The sequence below is a fragment of the Phocoena sinus genome, chromosome 15, assembly GCF_008692025.1.
Source record: "Phocoena sinus isolate mPhoSin1 chromosome 15, mPhoSin1.pri, whole genome shotgun sequence".
In the NCBI taxonomy this organism is placed as follows: Eukaryota; Metazoa; Chordata; class Mammalia; order Artiodactyla; family Phocoenidae; genus Phocoena; species Phocoena sinus.
In genome coordinates this window covers 57,198,718-57,214,443 of record NC_045777.1, presented here as the reverse complement: position 1 = coordinate 57,214,443, position 15,726 = coordinate 57,198,718, and the positions used below count along the sequence as shown (strand labels likewise).

At 44.5% G+C, this 15,726-nt stretch overlaps 1 protein-coding gene across 2 annotated transcripts in view; it reads left to right on the top strand.

The window, feature by feature from the left end:
• Nucleotides 1–15,726, top strand: part of USP7 (ubiquitin specific peptidase 7) — a 57,797-nt gene that overhangs the window by 14,023 nt on the left and 28,048 nt on the right. The window contains exons 1-2 of one of the 2 annotated variants that reach the window (XM_032605215.1): nt 12,473–12,577; nt 13,313–13,487. Coding sequence is in view for 1 of the 2 variants with exons in the window: in XM_032605214.1 (XP_032461105.1) it covers nt 12,473–12,577 (105 nt within the window). In the remaining variant the exon portion in view is untranslated. Of the gene's footprint in view, nt 1–12,472; nt 12,578–13,312; nt 13,488–15,726 lie in introns of those variants that run through there. The other variant, XM_032605214.1, reaches the window with a different exon arrangement.

The window sequence follows — 15,726 nt, the reverse complement described above, 5'->3', positions numbered from 1 at the left end:
TAATACCATTCATTGGTCATTTGGAAAATACTGATTCACAGAGTTATACAGATCTTTTAAATGTTGGCATATTTCATTATACAGTTACATTAAAAAGTCCTTAAAATACCACATTCATGTGTGTAACAGCCTACCTAACTCGGTACAGGGTTGTAGTTATAACTCCAGAAAGCTCACTGGCACAAAGAGAGCAGTGACTTTTGTCCTGTATTTAAGAGTCTTACTACTATCTGGCAGAGGACGAAGATGGTTGGATGATAATTAGCTAGTGGCAGCCTAGTTGTCTGCAGCAGCTGACGCCATGGGGACGGGCAGCAGGCAGTGTTGAGTGGTCCCCTGCAATGGGAAATCGTCCTCTGGTCCCCCTCACACTTAAAGGTGTATATGTAAGATGGTCCTGTTAAGATGAGTAACAGATATTTTGTGAGAATTCAGGGAGAGCGTGCTTAAACCAGAGGTAATTGTGATTTTGATTATTTTGCTTTCTATTCCTCCATCATGGCCAGCATTCCACTTGTTTATTGTTTGTCTTTCCCCCCATTTTCTCCATTTTCCAGTAGCTTGCGTGGAACAGTTGGAAGGAACTCTTTGGGAATCGGTCTGAATTTTTTTTTTTTTTTTTTGCTGTACGCGGGCCTCTCCCGCTGCGGAGCACAGGCTCCGGACGCGCAGGCTCAGCGGCCATGGCTCACGGGCCCAGCTGCTCCACGGCATGTGGGATCTTCCCTGACTGGGGCACGAACCCACGTCCCCTGCATCGTCAGGTGGATGCTCAACCACTGTGCCACCAGGGAAGCTCAATTGGTCTGAATTTAAACGTAGCTTATGAAGTAGCACACCTTATTTATGTATGTGAGTTTACTGGAGCAAAGGGTGTGTCTGACCTCCCATTTTCCTGGCTTTTTGACGTTTTTGACTCCCTCTCTCCTCAAAGAACGGGAGCTATGATGCACACATTTGTGTACAAGACCACCCGAACAAAGGTCCTGAGGCAAAAAGACTCAGACCTGTATATCTTTTATGCTCTCTCAGTTCTCTTTTCCCAAATGGTTAAAGATCAGAACCCATATCCCGAGGCAGTGCTTATTTAAAGAGTCAGTAAATCATTTCTTATTCTCCCTGCCCTCCAGGTGTTTTTTTCCTTTGTTTTTCTTTCGTTGTTTTTCTTTTGCCTTTGGGGTGAATGGCTCTGAGTTTCAGCACAGGTGTAGGTGGTCTGCATAACCACTGCCCCAGTCAGGACCCAGAACCTCCCCTCACACTGTGCTGGTCGTGTCTCCACCATGGCCATGCTCCCCATCCCGTACAGGTTTGTCATTTTGCAGATGTCGAGAAAATGGAATCATACAGCATGTAACCTAATCATTAGTTGCTTTTTTTTTTTTTTTTTTTTTTTATTAGTTGCTTTTTATTGCTGCTTCCATTCTGTTCCATGGAGGGACACCTGGGTTGTCTCCAGTTTGGGGCAGTTACAAATGAAGCCATTATAAATACCCGTGTTCAGGTTTTTGTGTGAACATGAGTTTTCATTTCTCTAGCGGATGGTGTAGAGTTGTTGTATGAGGTATGCTTCGTAAGAACCTGCCACGTACTTCCCAGGTGCCGGTGCCCTCTCCCACTCCCCCATTGATCTTCATCCTCGCCAGCACTCGAGTGTCAGCATTTTTCACTTTAGTCATCCTGGTAGGTGGGTAGTGGTTTTAATTTGCAACTATCTAATAGCTCACAGTCACACATCTTTTTATGTATTTATTTGCCGTCCCTATACCCTCTATGAAGTGTCTGTTCAAGTATTTGGGGTTTTTTTGTTTTGTTTTTCTGTCAAGTTTGGAGAGCTCTTTATATATTTGATATAAGTCCTTTGTCAATAGGTGATTTGCAGATATTTTCTCCCAATCTGTAGCATGTCTGTTTATTCTCTTAACAGTGTCTTTCCAGAGAAGTCCAGTGTATCAAAATTTTTTTCTATGCATCTTGCTTTTGGTGTTATGTCTAAGAATTCTTGGCCATGTCTCACGTGATTACTTCTAAAAATTTTTAAGTTTAAATCTATGTTCATCTACGGTCTATTATCAGTTAGTATTTGTATAAGGTGTGAGGTTGGAGGGGTTTTTTTGGTTTTTTTTTTTTTTGCCTATGGATGTCCAACTGTTTGTTGAAAAGACTGCTGTCCCTTTCCATTGAATTACTTACACCTTTGTCACAAATCAAGTAGTAATGTTTACATGGGCCTATTTGCGGACTCTCCTGTCCCATTGATCTGTGTCTACATAACACAGCACCATCTTGATTACTGAAGCTTTATAGTGAGTCTCAAAATCAGGTAGTGTAATTCCTCAAACTGTGTTCTTTTCAAAATTGTTTCACTTACTCTGCTGGATTGTGATTGGAATTGTGTTCAAATACACCGATTAATTTCAGGAAAGCTGACACTGTTGCTGTGTCTCCCAGCCCTTGAACACCATATGTCTTCTGCTCCCGCCACTTTACCTGGGAAACTAGTCTTCCTCCCAGGAACTTTTCAACACTTTCTTTGGCCACTAGTTTTTTAGAAGGTTTTGAAAGTAGGTGTTCCTTGACAGTCCAGGTGGGTCCCCTCAAAAGGAGGGTAAGGCCTGAGTTGGTGGTCTGCTGACACCAACGTGGGAAAAACAACCAACCAGAAACAGCTTAGTCCTCTGTCCTAGGCTGTTCTGTTTGTGGCTTTATACAAATAAAGGAACTCATTTGAAATTGGCTGTGCTTGACTAGTTTTTAAAAGTTTTAGTTAGCACAGTCACAGTATGTTTAAAATCTCTCCTCTACTTCTGACCCCAATCCTCAGCCCCCAAATTTCCTTGTCTTTTTAAGTAGTTCTAAAGAAAATCCAGGCATTTAAGAGAGGATGCTGCCATTTGCCTGGGTGTAAAAGGGCCTTCAAGGTCACAAATAATCTAGGTAATCCCTTTGTTCTGGGATCCTTTTGTTCCTACTCCCTCCTGCCCCCAAATGGGCAGCTGCTGTACCCTTTTCTTTCTCTGATATAACCTTTTTTTTTAAAGTTTTTATTGCATTTGTTAAAATATTGCTTCTGTTCTGTTTTGGTCTCGGCATGTGGGATCCCAGCTCCCCAGGGATGGAACCTGTACCCCCTGCATTGGAAGGCGAAGTCTCAACCACTGGACTGCCAGGGAAGTCCCCACTGGTACAGACTTTATGGGCTGCTTGAGGTGGTGTCAGGCCTTACGCAGTACTTTGGTTGTGCCTTTCTGCATCGTGCTTTGCTTTGCTTCGCGTGTGTGGGTGGTTTTACCTTTATTGTAAAGGCAGTACATATTCACTGAGACATTAAAACAACATGGAAGCAAGAAGGCAAGAAAGACTCCGTCCCTCAGTGAACATATGTACTTAATGTACGATGGGTGTTGTCCTGTTTTTCATCCCGTCCACATGTACAGCTTCCTTCATTCTGTAAGGACATCCTGCTAATTGATTCCTCTCTTGGTGGACATTGTTCCTTAATATAGTTTTACTTTCTTTAAAACTACATGAATGTAGAGTGAATTTATGTACATAAATTTTGTAGATAAATGGGTTTTTCAAACACTAAAAAGGTTTAATACTTTTAGAGAAATACTGTAGGAAATGGAACACTTACACCTGATTCAGTTGTTCAATGTACACATCATTCACTATGCCGGGCCCTCAGACAGCTGTGATTTGTGGAACTATTTGTTCCCACTCAGAATAGCCCATTTCTGTCCAGTTCTTCTCTCTCCCCCTCCCCCGAAAAATACAGCCTTATTGAGATTTTATATATCCTGCAATTCACTCATACAATTCAATGGCTTTTAATAAATATATTCACCCATCACTACAGTCAATTTATCACTCCAAAAAGAGACCCCTGCACTCCTTAGCCATCACCCTTCCACTCTCCCTCCCAGCTCTACGCAAACACTGATCTGCCTTTTGTCTTTGTGGGTGTGCTTGTTCTGGACACTTTATATGAATAAATGGCGCCATGCAATATATGGCCCTTAGAATTAATGCACGTTTATGTTTTAAGTTTTTCTCTGTAAAAAATGGGTGCTTCAGTGTAAGAAATATACTTGTATATATCTTTGGGCATGTATGCTAGTTTCTTTGGAATGGATATCTAGAAATGGCATTTTGAGTGAAAGAATATTTGACTTTGGTTTTAGTAAATACTGCCTTTGGGGAGAATAATTTGACTATAAATTTAGACGTTAGCCATTTGACACCACCCATTTTGTGATGTGAGGCTGTTAATCTGGTAGATGAAAAGTGGTGTTGTGTTAATTAGGAAAGTTGAGCAGATTTGTCATTTGTATTTCTTAAGAATTTCTCCTTGTTGTAGTTGCATTGTCTCTTCTTGATTGTAGGATCTCTGTGTGTTCTGCATATTGATCCTTTGACTCCTGTGGGTTGCTGATACTTTCTGCCTTCATCCTGTAGCTTCTGTGCAGCGCCGTCTCTGCTGGGCTTGCTGGGACTTGTTTTTCCTTTCCACAAGTGGACTGCCCTACCCAATATAGCAGATAAGACCAGATGTGTAAGCAAGCAGCACAGACATAATTATAAGCTCCTCAGTCGTGCAGGGTGTACACCCCTCTCCATGCCCGGCCAGTGTTCACTCAGTCATCAGTCATGGTTTGTGGGACAGACATGATGGCAGTTAGCATGATCCTCTAAAAACAGATGATTTTTACATAATGAAGCCAAACTGAAGACCCCAAACAAATAGTTTTATTTAAGGAACACAGATTTATACGTGGCCTTCTTTGGGGCTTTATTTTCATATAACTAATTTAAATCAGGATTATTTAAGAGTATAGAGCTAACTGTCGGGTTTCAATACAGAGTCTACTTTGAATCCTCAGGCTCTCCCCAGGGCAGGACCACCACCCGCAAGTGGGCTTTCAGCTCCCTTCATGGGGCAGGCATGGAGCCAATTCATATAAAAATCAAAATAAAACCAGAACACCATTGTGGTATTGATTAAGCCACGGACGGTTTCATTGTTAATATGACCGAAGGAATTCAGAGAGTCACTGGAGGCAGCCCTGCCAACTTGGCAGGGGCAAGATAGCCCAAAACCACACCTCACGCACATCCTCCACAGGGCAGCAGAGGCGCTTCTGATGGGGCTCTGCTGCCTGTGATGATGAGGACAGGCTTGATCAGATGGCTTCCTGGGGCTGGCAGCCAGGGTCTAAGCACCGGCACCATCTCAGTTCTGACCCACCTGTTTTTTGGGGTTTTTTTTTGGTTTTGTTTTGTTTTGTTTTGTTTTTGCGGTACACAGGCCTCTCACTGTTGTGGCCTCTCCCGTTGTGGAGCCGGACTCGCAGGCTCAGCGGCCATGGCTCACGGGCCCAGCTGCTCCGCGGCATGTGGGATCTTCCTGGACCAGGGCACGAACCCGCGTCCCCTGCATCAGCAGGCGGATTCTCAACCACTGCGCCACCAGGGAAGCCCCGACCCACCTGTTATTGAGTGTCACAGTGCTTTCAGGGCCACCGGTGGTTTCCTCTTCGTTTGGTGGGACATAGGCTTGACGTGAACATTCGGAGATTTTCAAGGCCCTGCCCACCCTCTACCTGAGCCTCATCTCCCACCTCCTCCCTTGCCCATTGCCTTGCTCCTGGTCACTCTGGAACCGTCTGGAATGTGCTTCTTCAGGATCTCTGCCCAGCCGGCTCCCTTCACTCTCTGGTCCTGGCCCGGATGTCCAAGGCCTGTGGCTGTTTTCCCCTCTGTCGCATTAGCCCTCTTGTGTGAGGGCTGCTTATCTGTTCCCTCCTGAAGCCCAGGGCACAGCCTGCTTTTGACACATCAAGACACTTGGCAAGTAGGGGGACTGACTCCTGTGAGAAGAGGGCACCCAGCCTCAGCCTCTACCTCCCAAGTTAGTCGTGTGTGGAGAAGACCAGTGTTAGGAAACAGTCATTAGAACGTCGCCCTCCTTACTGTAATTGCAGGCAAATACGGTGTGCCCAGGGTGGGGGTGGGGGATGAAATCCTTGTAATGCAGTAGTGGATTAGAAATGATGTTTTTGAAGCATAGTTGCAGTTTTCCACTTCTAAGAGGTTTCACAGAGGGATTGAGGGCCGGAAAGCACTTGGGCACTTCCTCATGGCCCACAGGCACTGTGGTCCTTGTCTGACTGGGGGGCGGGGGTGAGCTTGTTGGCGAATGGGCCCTGCTGCCTGGTCAGCACCTACTCCTTTCCACCCAGCGGCTGCCAGGACTGGTAAACCTGGGCGAGAGCAGAGACGGCTCAGACCTGCGATTTTGCTCCATACAAGGTATATGCATCCTTGGTTCCCTCCAGGTTCTGCCCAAGGACTGGATTTGGATCTGTTCCCCAGTCTGTGCAAGGCCTGGCTTTGCCTGAGGATTTTCCCAAAGGGGACTGGAGTTGACACAGAGCCATCGAGTTCTCCCACAGAATTGTAGGTTTTCTGGGGGCATCCAGAGTTGTTTCCCAACGCCCGGGAGGTTCTGGTTTCTTGGGGAGTGTGATAGCTGACACCTGTGGGTCCTTGCTTTTGTGGAAGCCTTACCAGACACCCCCCCCCCCCCTCTAATCAGCTCTACTTCTCAGCTGGGCTTAGTACGAGTGGTACATCTTCTGTCTCTCACCTTCAAGTTATCAGATGTCTCTTTGCTTCTTTGAGCTTAGAGCCAGGTTTTTTGAGGATCAGAACATTGGGAAATCGATTATATCTGAATTCTTGAAAATAAGTGATGGCGCTAGAAGAGTTCTCCTGAGCAGCATGAGAACTTGGTGCAGGAGGCTGTGCAGGGCCACTTGGTAGTGGCTTTGGATGCGTTGTTGATCTTTGCCACTGGGAAAGAGCACTGCTTGTGGGAGCTCAGTGTGTGAGAGAGATGACCCTGACAGATGACCACACAGTTATTACGGCATGCCGCAGGACAAAATCACTGTACAGTTGTTTGCTTGTAGTGTCACTCAGATGGCCAAAAAGGAGGTGGTGGTGGCTGGGCAGAGTCATCTGTAGGGGAATGGGTGAGTAGATCATGACATAATGGTATGGTGCTATTCGAAATCAAATCCATGTACGCATATCTGTATGGATCCTGAATTGGGATCCGCGTATTGTGAATAGTAAAAGTGCTTGTACCTTGTGCACGTGTATGTACATGAACATTGGGAATGCCTTCCTTCTACTTAGACTCAGAGGCAGGGAGGTCACTATTTCCCTTTATCACTGCACCCCTTGCCTTGCTTCTGTGAGCATTTCATTCATTCTGTAAAATCCTGAAGTAAAAATACCTGTCTCTTTGCTCAGGACCTGTACAAAAATGTTTACAGCTGCTTTATTCGTACGTAATGCCTCCAAACTGGAAGCAACCCGGATGTTGCCGCTATCTGAGTGAGCAGATAGTGGCATGTCCTTGCCACAGAACCCTCTCAGCAGGAGAAAGGAATGCATTGTTGACGTGAGTCTCAAGGGAATTGTGCTGTGTCAGAATGTGCTCCGTAAGCTTACTTACACATGCTGTGTCCATTCTTCAAATGGCAGATTGTGGATATGGAGAAGATTGGCCATTGCCAGGGGTTTGGGGCGGGCACAGAAGGGAGGGGGGTGTGGCTGTAAAAGCACCCCCTGAGGGTCCTTGTGCTGGGCTGCTCAGTGTCTTGAGCGGGGAACACACAGACCTCACATCATGAAATGCATGCAAGTGAATAGGAGGAGGGTCAGTATATTGTCGCTCTCCCAGTTGTGATATTGCACTATAATTTTGCAAAAGGGTGAGAGTAGGCATTTTTAAAGTATTTGTGGCTAAAGAACTTTTCACAGCATTGTGCCTCTTTGCTCAGGACTTCCTTCTTTATCTCTTCCTGACTGGTGCCTCTGGCTTCATTCAGGAGCTCCATCTAACATACTTTATTTCAGGGTGAGCAGTCCTCCTTAAGAAAGGGCCACTCCTGTCTCATGGAGGAAAAGCAAGGAGAGTAGCTGCTCCACAGATTACAGGCCCAGGGCAACATCCCTCTCAGTCCAGCCGGGACCCTGGGTCCATCTGTAAACACCCCACTCTGCCTGATCCCAGGCTATGATCACTGCCTGAGAATGTTTATACAGCGCCCAGCACACAATAGGGACCAGTACTTGGGAGTTACTTATTTGTGAAATCCTGGGAGCAGACGTTAGATCCTTCTCACGTGCCCAGTGTTTCCTCTGCTGCTCCTGCCCCAGCATAGACGCCAGCCCTCTCTCCCAGGCCGGCCCCTCCTGAAGAGCTGTGCTCTGTGCACCCGCCCAGTGTCTGTGTGGGAGACTTTGTTTCATATCTCAGCTCTAAGCTGCCTTTCTCTCTACCTTTAATTATGTGAGAATTTCAGACATGCTTGTATGGATGCTTCATGCCGAAAATTTTCCTGTATAAGTTTAATAGCAGCTATATTCCTTGCCTCTTAGGCTTGAGGGTTTCTTATGTTCTCTTTTTAAAAATAAACTTGAAATTTTGGGTTAATTTTAGATGTACAGTAAAGTTAGTAGAGTGTGTTCCCATGGACCCCTCACCTGGTTTCCCCCACTAGCAACTTACATCAACACGTGAGGGAACTAGTAACTCCAGACTTCTTTCCCCCGCACTGATACTCTGTTTTGAAGGTGGTCGTATAAATTGATGAGGTTGTTTGAATATGCTTCTGGCCCTAATTTTGTGGGGAGCTTTTTTTTTAAAAAAAGAATTCTGAGGGAGAGCTCCTGGAGATTCTGTGCAGTCACTCTGATGTGGCCAAGAGAACCCTCCCCCCCCCCCAGAAGATTCTGCTGCAGAGCCATGCAGACATGGCAGGGAACCATGGGCTTGGATCAGGAGGTCAGAGTGGGGGCCTTACACCGCTGATGGATTTTCAGAACCAATATGCCATTTCTGAACACTCCTTCTGCAGTATATTTGGACTTGCAGAAAGATATCAGTGTTCTAATTTACCTTGATAACCCCTATTTTATGTAATATTCTTTAAAATGGATTCAATGCCAGGAGAGAGGAGAGGAGGAGGACCAAGCAGAAGTCTGGGGGTTTTGACTTGGAAGTCAGGGTGAACTGGTAGACTGGGGCTGAAAATGTGCTGCTTAGGCTCTGCTTGACCAATTCAGGGACCGAGTGTTGGCCCGTGGCCTCTGTGGTAATCCATGTGTTCTGCCCTTTTAACTGAGCCGTGCTTTTGCTCACTGGGTTGTATCACTAGTTGGGACTTTTTTTTTTTTTTTATTTTGCGGTACGCGGACCTCTCACTGTTGTGGCCTCTCCCGTTGTGGAGCATAGGCTCCGGACGCGCAGGCTCAGCGGCCATGGCTTATGGGCCCAGCCGCTCCGCGGCATGTGGGATCCTCCCGGACCGGGGCACGAACCTGTGTTCCCCTCATCGGCAGGCGGACTCTCAACCACTGCGCCACCAGGGAAGCCCACTAGTTGGGACTTTTGAGGAGAAATCTGGGGGGCTGAGTTGAGAGTGACTCTGGGGCATGGCTGGATCTTCGTGGCCCAGGTACCTCCTGGTGGCAGCATATAGACTCTTAGTTGGAAGACCGTGAGGTGGGTTTAATGGGGTTGTTTGGTTCCCTCTACCCAGCCTTTTGGGGAGAGGTTTGAGAAATCTTTGTGAAGTGATAGAAAATGTCAAGGCCAACAATTTGGAATTTTCTATTTTTCTGATCCAGGAGTGAGATTCAGGTGCTAAATCAGCACCACATCATTTCCATAGCAATTGGCCAGTGTTCTTTGGGGTCAGTAGCTCTGGGTTGTGACATCACAAACAGAAGTCTGTGGGGAGAAAAGCTGGATGTAAGCACAGGCATCCTCAGTAAAAGAGGAGGAAATACAGGCTTTGTAACTAAACAAGGGAGCCTTTTGTGTTTCTTAAGTCACTCTTTAAAAAAGGTATTTTGTGCCACATATATATTAAAATAGGCCTCTGGTACTTATCACAAGGTTGTTGTCAAAAGGCTTACCAATCGTGAGTAATGGAAATGAACTCCTTTTGTATTTCTGGGTGTCATGTATATATTTCGGAATGATAATTGCTCTCCTCCCCTCCTTGGCATTTAAGTATATCAGAGACCTTTTTGTCTCTGTGTTTGAGGCATACCATATTGTCATTGGTATTTGCAACTGTTGCGTGTCAAAAAAATTAGTGTTGTAGTTCATATTTGGCCAAATGAGAGTTAATACGTTGGGAAAATTCCAACTAGGCAGGATATAAAATTCGGGAACAAGATCACTATATAGAGTGATAAATATATGTACGTGCCAATCTTGCACTTCTTCCTTGATGATAAAGACAGCCTTATCATTTAGGATATTTCTGGAAGCTTAATACAGATTGTGGTATCAGGCGTTTTCATCATTTAATTCTGGTCCAGGGACTTACCGTGTCTTAATTAAATTTTTAATCCTCTTGTTGAACTAACTCATTTTTATGAGAAGCTTTTTTTAACTGGATATTCAGTCCCTTAGGAGCTAGACTTGAGTTGCCAACCTTTTCTCCAAGGGTCCCATGGCAGTTGGTTGGGAGGGCCTGTTGCTGGACAGGTTCCTTATGTACATGCTGGGCCAACCAGGAGCTTTTTGCAGTTTCACAGCCACCAGCCTGGACCACCGTCTCCAGGCCTGTGAAGGGTGGAAAATTGGTCAGCCCAGCAGGAATGTGTACCCATCGTGTGTAAAAGATGGGACATTGCTAAGGAGCACCTGGTTCAGCTGCAGAACCCTACTTGCCTTGCCTTTTAGGAGCCACCTGCAGAGAAACCTTTGTCATTTTTGCATTCGTGCATTATAGACCATGTTTTAAAGCTCTTGCCGTAGGCTGGATTTGAACTGAGGAACTAAATTAAAAGTACCAGGCCTGCGTCAAGCAAATTACTTTAAGATTTATAGTGCATTCATGTGATGTGTGTGTGTGTCTGCAGTGAAAAATCACTCTACGGCTGCTTCTACAGAACCTCTTACTAGTTTGTGTTCTCCCAGTGTTTGCTTATTGGTATAAAGGGAAATAAGAATGTACACACTCTTATTCCATCATAGTCTCTTTTATAGCAAGGGTTGCATATGATGATATATATTGCTCGGTACCTTAATTTTTAAAAACTTTAATATAACTCAGAACATTTCATATAGGTACACTGAGAACCTTAAAAAAAAAACTGCTGCATAATATTCCGTTGGTGGAATGTGCTGTTTATTTCAAAGGCCTTCATAGGGTTTTTCCTCATAAAATATTTTGTGTGATGGTTTGAGGTGGTTAATATATATGTGCATATATATATATTATTTGTTTATTTAGTGGCACCACACCGCGAGGCCTGCAGGATATCTTAGTTCCCTGCCCGGGGATTGAACTTGGGCCCTCGGCAGTGAAAGTGCAGAGTCCTAACTACTGGATTGCCAGGGAATTCCCTGAAATGGTTAATTTAGGAGGGTAAATGTGGAAATTCTGTCAAAGCACCCAATGTTTCATTTTGCTTTTTAAGCATATAAGTTTTTAGAGTTTAGAGTTCAAGCTAGTTAAAAGGAATTTCTCCTTTCCCTACTTCCCTCCCCCAGTTTTTCTGTCAGGATGTCATGGTTGAGGGATCAGTTTAAAATTTTATGTTTTCATAGACAGCTTTTAACACAATTGCTAATTAACTGTATATATTGATATTTAATAAAACAAAAGTATCAGGAGTGGCAGTGGTCTAAATTTGAGTAGTAATACCTGTTTCTTAGCTTCCAAGGATTTCTAACGTGTGTTTTGAGATGCTTAAGAAGGAAAATCGGATGGTTTATATTCAGGAATTATTTGAGAAAAGTAACCTGACAATTGGAGTTTGAAGTTTGTCTAGAGGGGAAAGGGGAGGGTGCTCTCCATGGTGCTGAATCAGAATGACTGCTGATCCTAATGGTGTAAAGGCTCTGAGTATTGGAGTCCAAGGACACAACTATGCAGCTATTTAAAAAACCACATCTCCTGTTTGTAGTTGAGACACTTAATTTCTATTGGAGTGTCTGATTTGCCAAGGAAAGCCGACTATACAGGCAAACAGAACAGCATTAGTTGCAGTGAGCTATTCTGACATGCTGGAAGGACAGGATTTAAATGTGAAGTATGGGCAGTAGAGGCTATTTAAATCCTAAATCCCGCCAAAGGCTTTTTTAAATTCTTCTTTTAAACCGTGGACCTATGTCAAAATAAAGGCCATTGCAAATGGAGCTGATTATTGTGAGGTGTAATGTGTTTTCAAGTCCCATTTAGCATTTTGAAAGAAACAAAAGTTTATATTTAGTAAACATACCAGTAAATACTTTTTGGGTTAAAGTGCAATTATTTGGGCACAATTGGAACTTAATAGTGACTGGAAATTGTCAAAGTACAAGTATATATATATTTTTTAATCTAATTCAAGCCATGAAGGTAAAAATCATGGAATTTCTTTGTTTTCTTTAAAGCTGGAGATGCAGATGACCCACCAAGAATTACTCAAAACCCTGTTATCAACGGGAATGTAGCCATGAGTGATGGGCACAACAACACAGAGGAAGACATGGAGGACGGTAAGTACCTGGGCTTTGTTTACGCGCATTGGGCAAAAAACTGTCGGAAACAGACATTTCTTCCTTGAGTACTTTGAGTTTCTTAAGAGTAGCTAGTTTTCAGGAGGTTGTATCTGAGGAAAATTTAGGAGCCTGTTTTGGTTTCAAATTTCAAGGTTGCCTACAGATTTCAAGGTAAGTTGATTTTCCCCAGCCTAGGAGAGAAGGTTGAAATACAGGAGTTTGTAATAGATGGGTATTTGCTCAGGCCTGCAATTAATTTTCCAGCCACTCCTAGTATTCAGAACACAAGTATATCTTACTGTCCTTTCCTTCTCGTCTGCAGCACGATACTTCTAGACACTGGAACGTGGCTTTCCATTGCATTCTTATTGTAGCAAGTATATCAGTTGTTTGTAGCTAATAATCTCTCCCCACTCCGGTTAGGTGCAAAACCAGAATCGAGCTTTGGGCTTCGTCCCCCAGACTGACTTTTGGTCTTTATCTTCTCTGTGGAAAGTGTATGCATTTGTACATGCATGGACATTTTGTGCCTAGGAAAGCCTTTCTTTCGAGGCTATTTCTTTGCTGTAATTTATCAGACTGTGTGACCTGTGCATTTGCCAGGTCGAAATCATGAGAAGGTAGCAGCCAGTAATCACTTGATGCAGCCCCTGGAATCTTGCAGTGTAATATGAAACCATGTTCTGTCAAAAGCATGTCCATCAATCCTCATGAGGGTTGTGTCCTTCCCAGGGGTGTAACGGGGCAGTTGAAAGAAACCATCAGTCACGGGCTGCACCACCAGAAGGACTGCTGTTCAGACCTCCTGCCAAAAGTTCAGCCTCCATGAGAAACTGCAGCCGTAGTTGAGAGTTCTCTCACAGTGCGGTTTACCCCTGGCAGCTGGCTGAGGCAATATCTGAGGAAGGTAAAGAGGCGTGGTCTGACCCGCTGCTTTGTTACCTGTGGAGTGCACTTTCCACCGCAGATGAGGGCAACGGTGTGGGTGTGGTCTCTTGGTTGCTGGGCTCTTGGTTTTATTTCAGACCCCGGAGATGCCAAAAGAGGTTTCAGAGAGTGCAGTTGGGAAGGCATGACCAGGTCTGATGTACCAGGCGTGAGTCAGGAATCGATTGTAGTCTCTCCTGGAGCAGTGAGCGGTCCAATCCAATCAGAGCCCTCCCGGTCTGGTTTCCACAGAGCAATTTCATTCTCGTTTTTCCCCAGGTGTTTTTACGGGGAGGGCTTGGGAGGAGACAGATGTGGATAAAAGGGCAGGGTTCTGTTGGCCTCTGATGCCTTTTTTGGTGGATCCTTCTTTGTTGGAAGGGACTGTCCTGTGCCTTGTAGGATGGCAGTGTCACCTGTCACCCACCCCCCACCCCCCCATGCAGTCGTGACAACCGAAAATGTCTCTAAACATGGCTAGGAGTCTCCTGGGGGCCCCAGATTGCCTCATTTGAGAATCAATAAGGAGATCATAATGTACATAAAATGCCTTTTGAGGCAAAGTTTACTAAATTATTGGTAGTAAATAATGGGTGCTATAGAACCTAAAAGTAGAAATGCTCCTACTGCGAATTACCAGACGGGAAGAGCACGTTACAGGAGAAAGTAGAAGTGATCTTCAGCAATGCTTTGTTCCTGGCCTTTCGAAAGGCCCAGGGTCAGGAGAGAGAAAGATCCTATCTATGGCAAGGGGGGCGGGAGGGAGATGGTTCTGTTTCTAGGAGTAGAAGCCTTCGTTTACAGCAGCATTTTCCCAGTAGTGATAGGTGTTTTGAAACACTTAATGGCAGGATATGTGCGTTGTGAAAAGTGATCAGAAATCTAGGAAGTTTGAGGAGTGCTGGCTTAAGCATGTTTCTTAAAGTACGTCTAAGCTGTCAGCCTCCTAACATCTTTTCTCCAAAAGACTTTTTTTGTTAATGATTCCTCAAGCCTCTGAACGTTAGAATCTGTTTTTGCTGAATCTCCTTTTAACATCTTTGGAGGGCACACAGTATGGGAAACACTGAGTTAGAATCTGATTTGTACAGAGAGGCCTTCTTATAGGGGGAGTTTCTTATACAGTAGTTGAGTGGCTAACAACACAGGTTGGAAAAATGTTTAGTAAAGGTAGAGAGTGATTGTTGGTACCCGTGGAAAAAAACTTATTTCTGGGAATTAACTAGGATTTGCAAAGACTTGTATTAGAATGAATAATCGATGTTTGATACAGTTACTGCAAGAGCACCATTTGGGGAAACCTCAGGCCCGCCATTTTTTTTAAAAGACTTAAAGTGGTGGGTTATCGAGATTTCTGACAAGATGTGTTGAGGGCAGCAGGTAGCACGAGCTTGCCATCCTGTCATTTGCGATAAGATGCTGGAGTAGGTGAGTCAGTGCTCTGTGGTGTTCAGGCAGGTTAGAGTCTCTGTTTGGATGAAACACTAATCCTGCAGGATACAAGGTATCCTTCATAATCCCAAGTATACTACTATTACCAAAAAAAAAAAAACTTTTGAAGCAATTATAGATACAGAGGAAGTTGCACAAATAGTACATGGAATCCCGAGTACCTTCCTCCCATTTTTTCATGTAGCTCCCTTAGGGGAGGGTAACAAGGCTGGCCCTATCTGCCAGAGATGGGTTTCACGTCTTCTTCTCTTTTGTAGACCCTCCTGTCTTGACCTGGTATTTAATACAGGTTTTCAGTTATTCAGTTAGTTATAAAGAGTTTGCAAGGCAGCTACGCTCACCTCTATACCACCAACGCCACACAGTATGAAGAGCTTGGAGCTATGGGGTGGTGACATTTTTATTCACATGAAATCTCATGTTAAACTTCCTCATTAGCATACTTTGGAAGATAATCCTGTGCCTTGAACATGAGGCAGAATCTCACATCTAGTGTGTGATTCAGCAAGTGTGAACTGCACATGGGGGCCAGGGTGGCGCCAGGCTCAAGACCCAGAGCCTTGGCCTTGAAGGGCTAGCCCGCTCCTGGATGCCTGCTGTGCTGAGCTCACCATCGTGTGGTCCTATTTAATATTTAAGATTAATTGAGGAATTTGACTAAAGTGTCGGGAGGAAGAGCAAAAAGGCATTTATAATGTGTATCATTTTTTTGTCTGTATAAAACTGTAATCCTACAAAGACCTAAATGGTAACTGACAGTCAAGTAG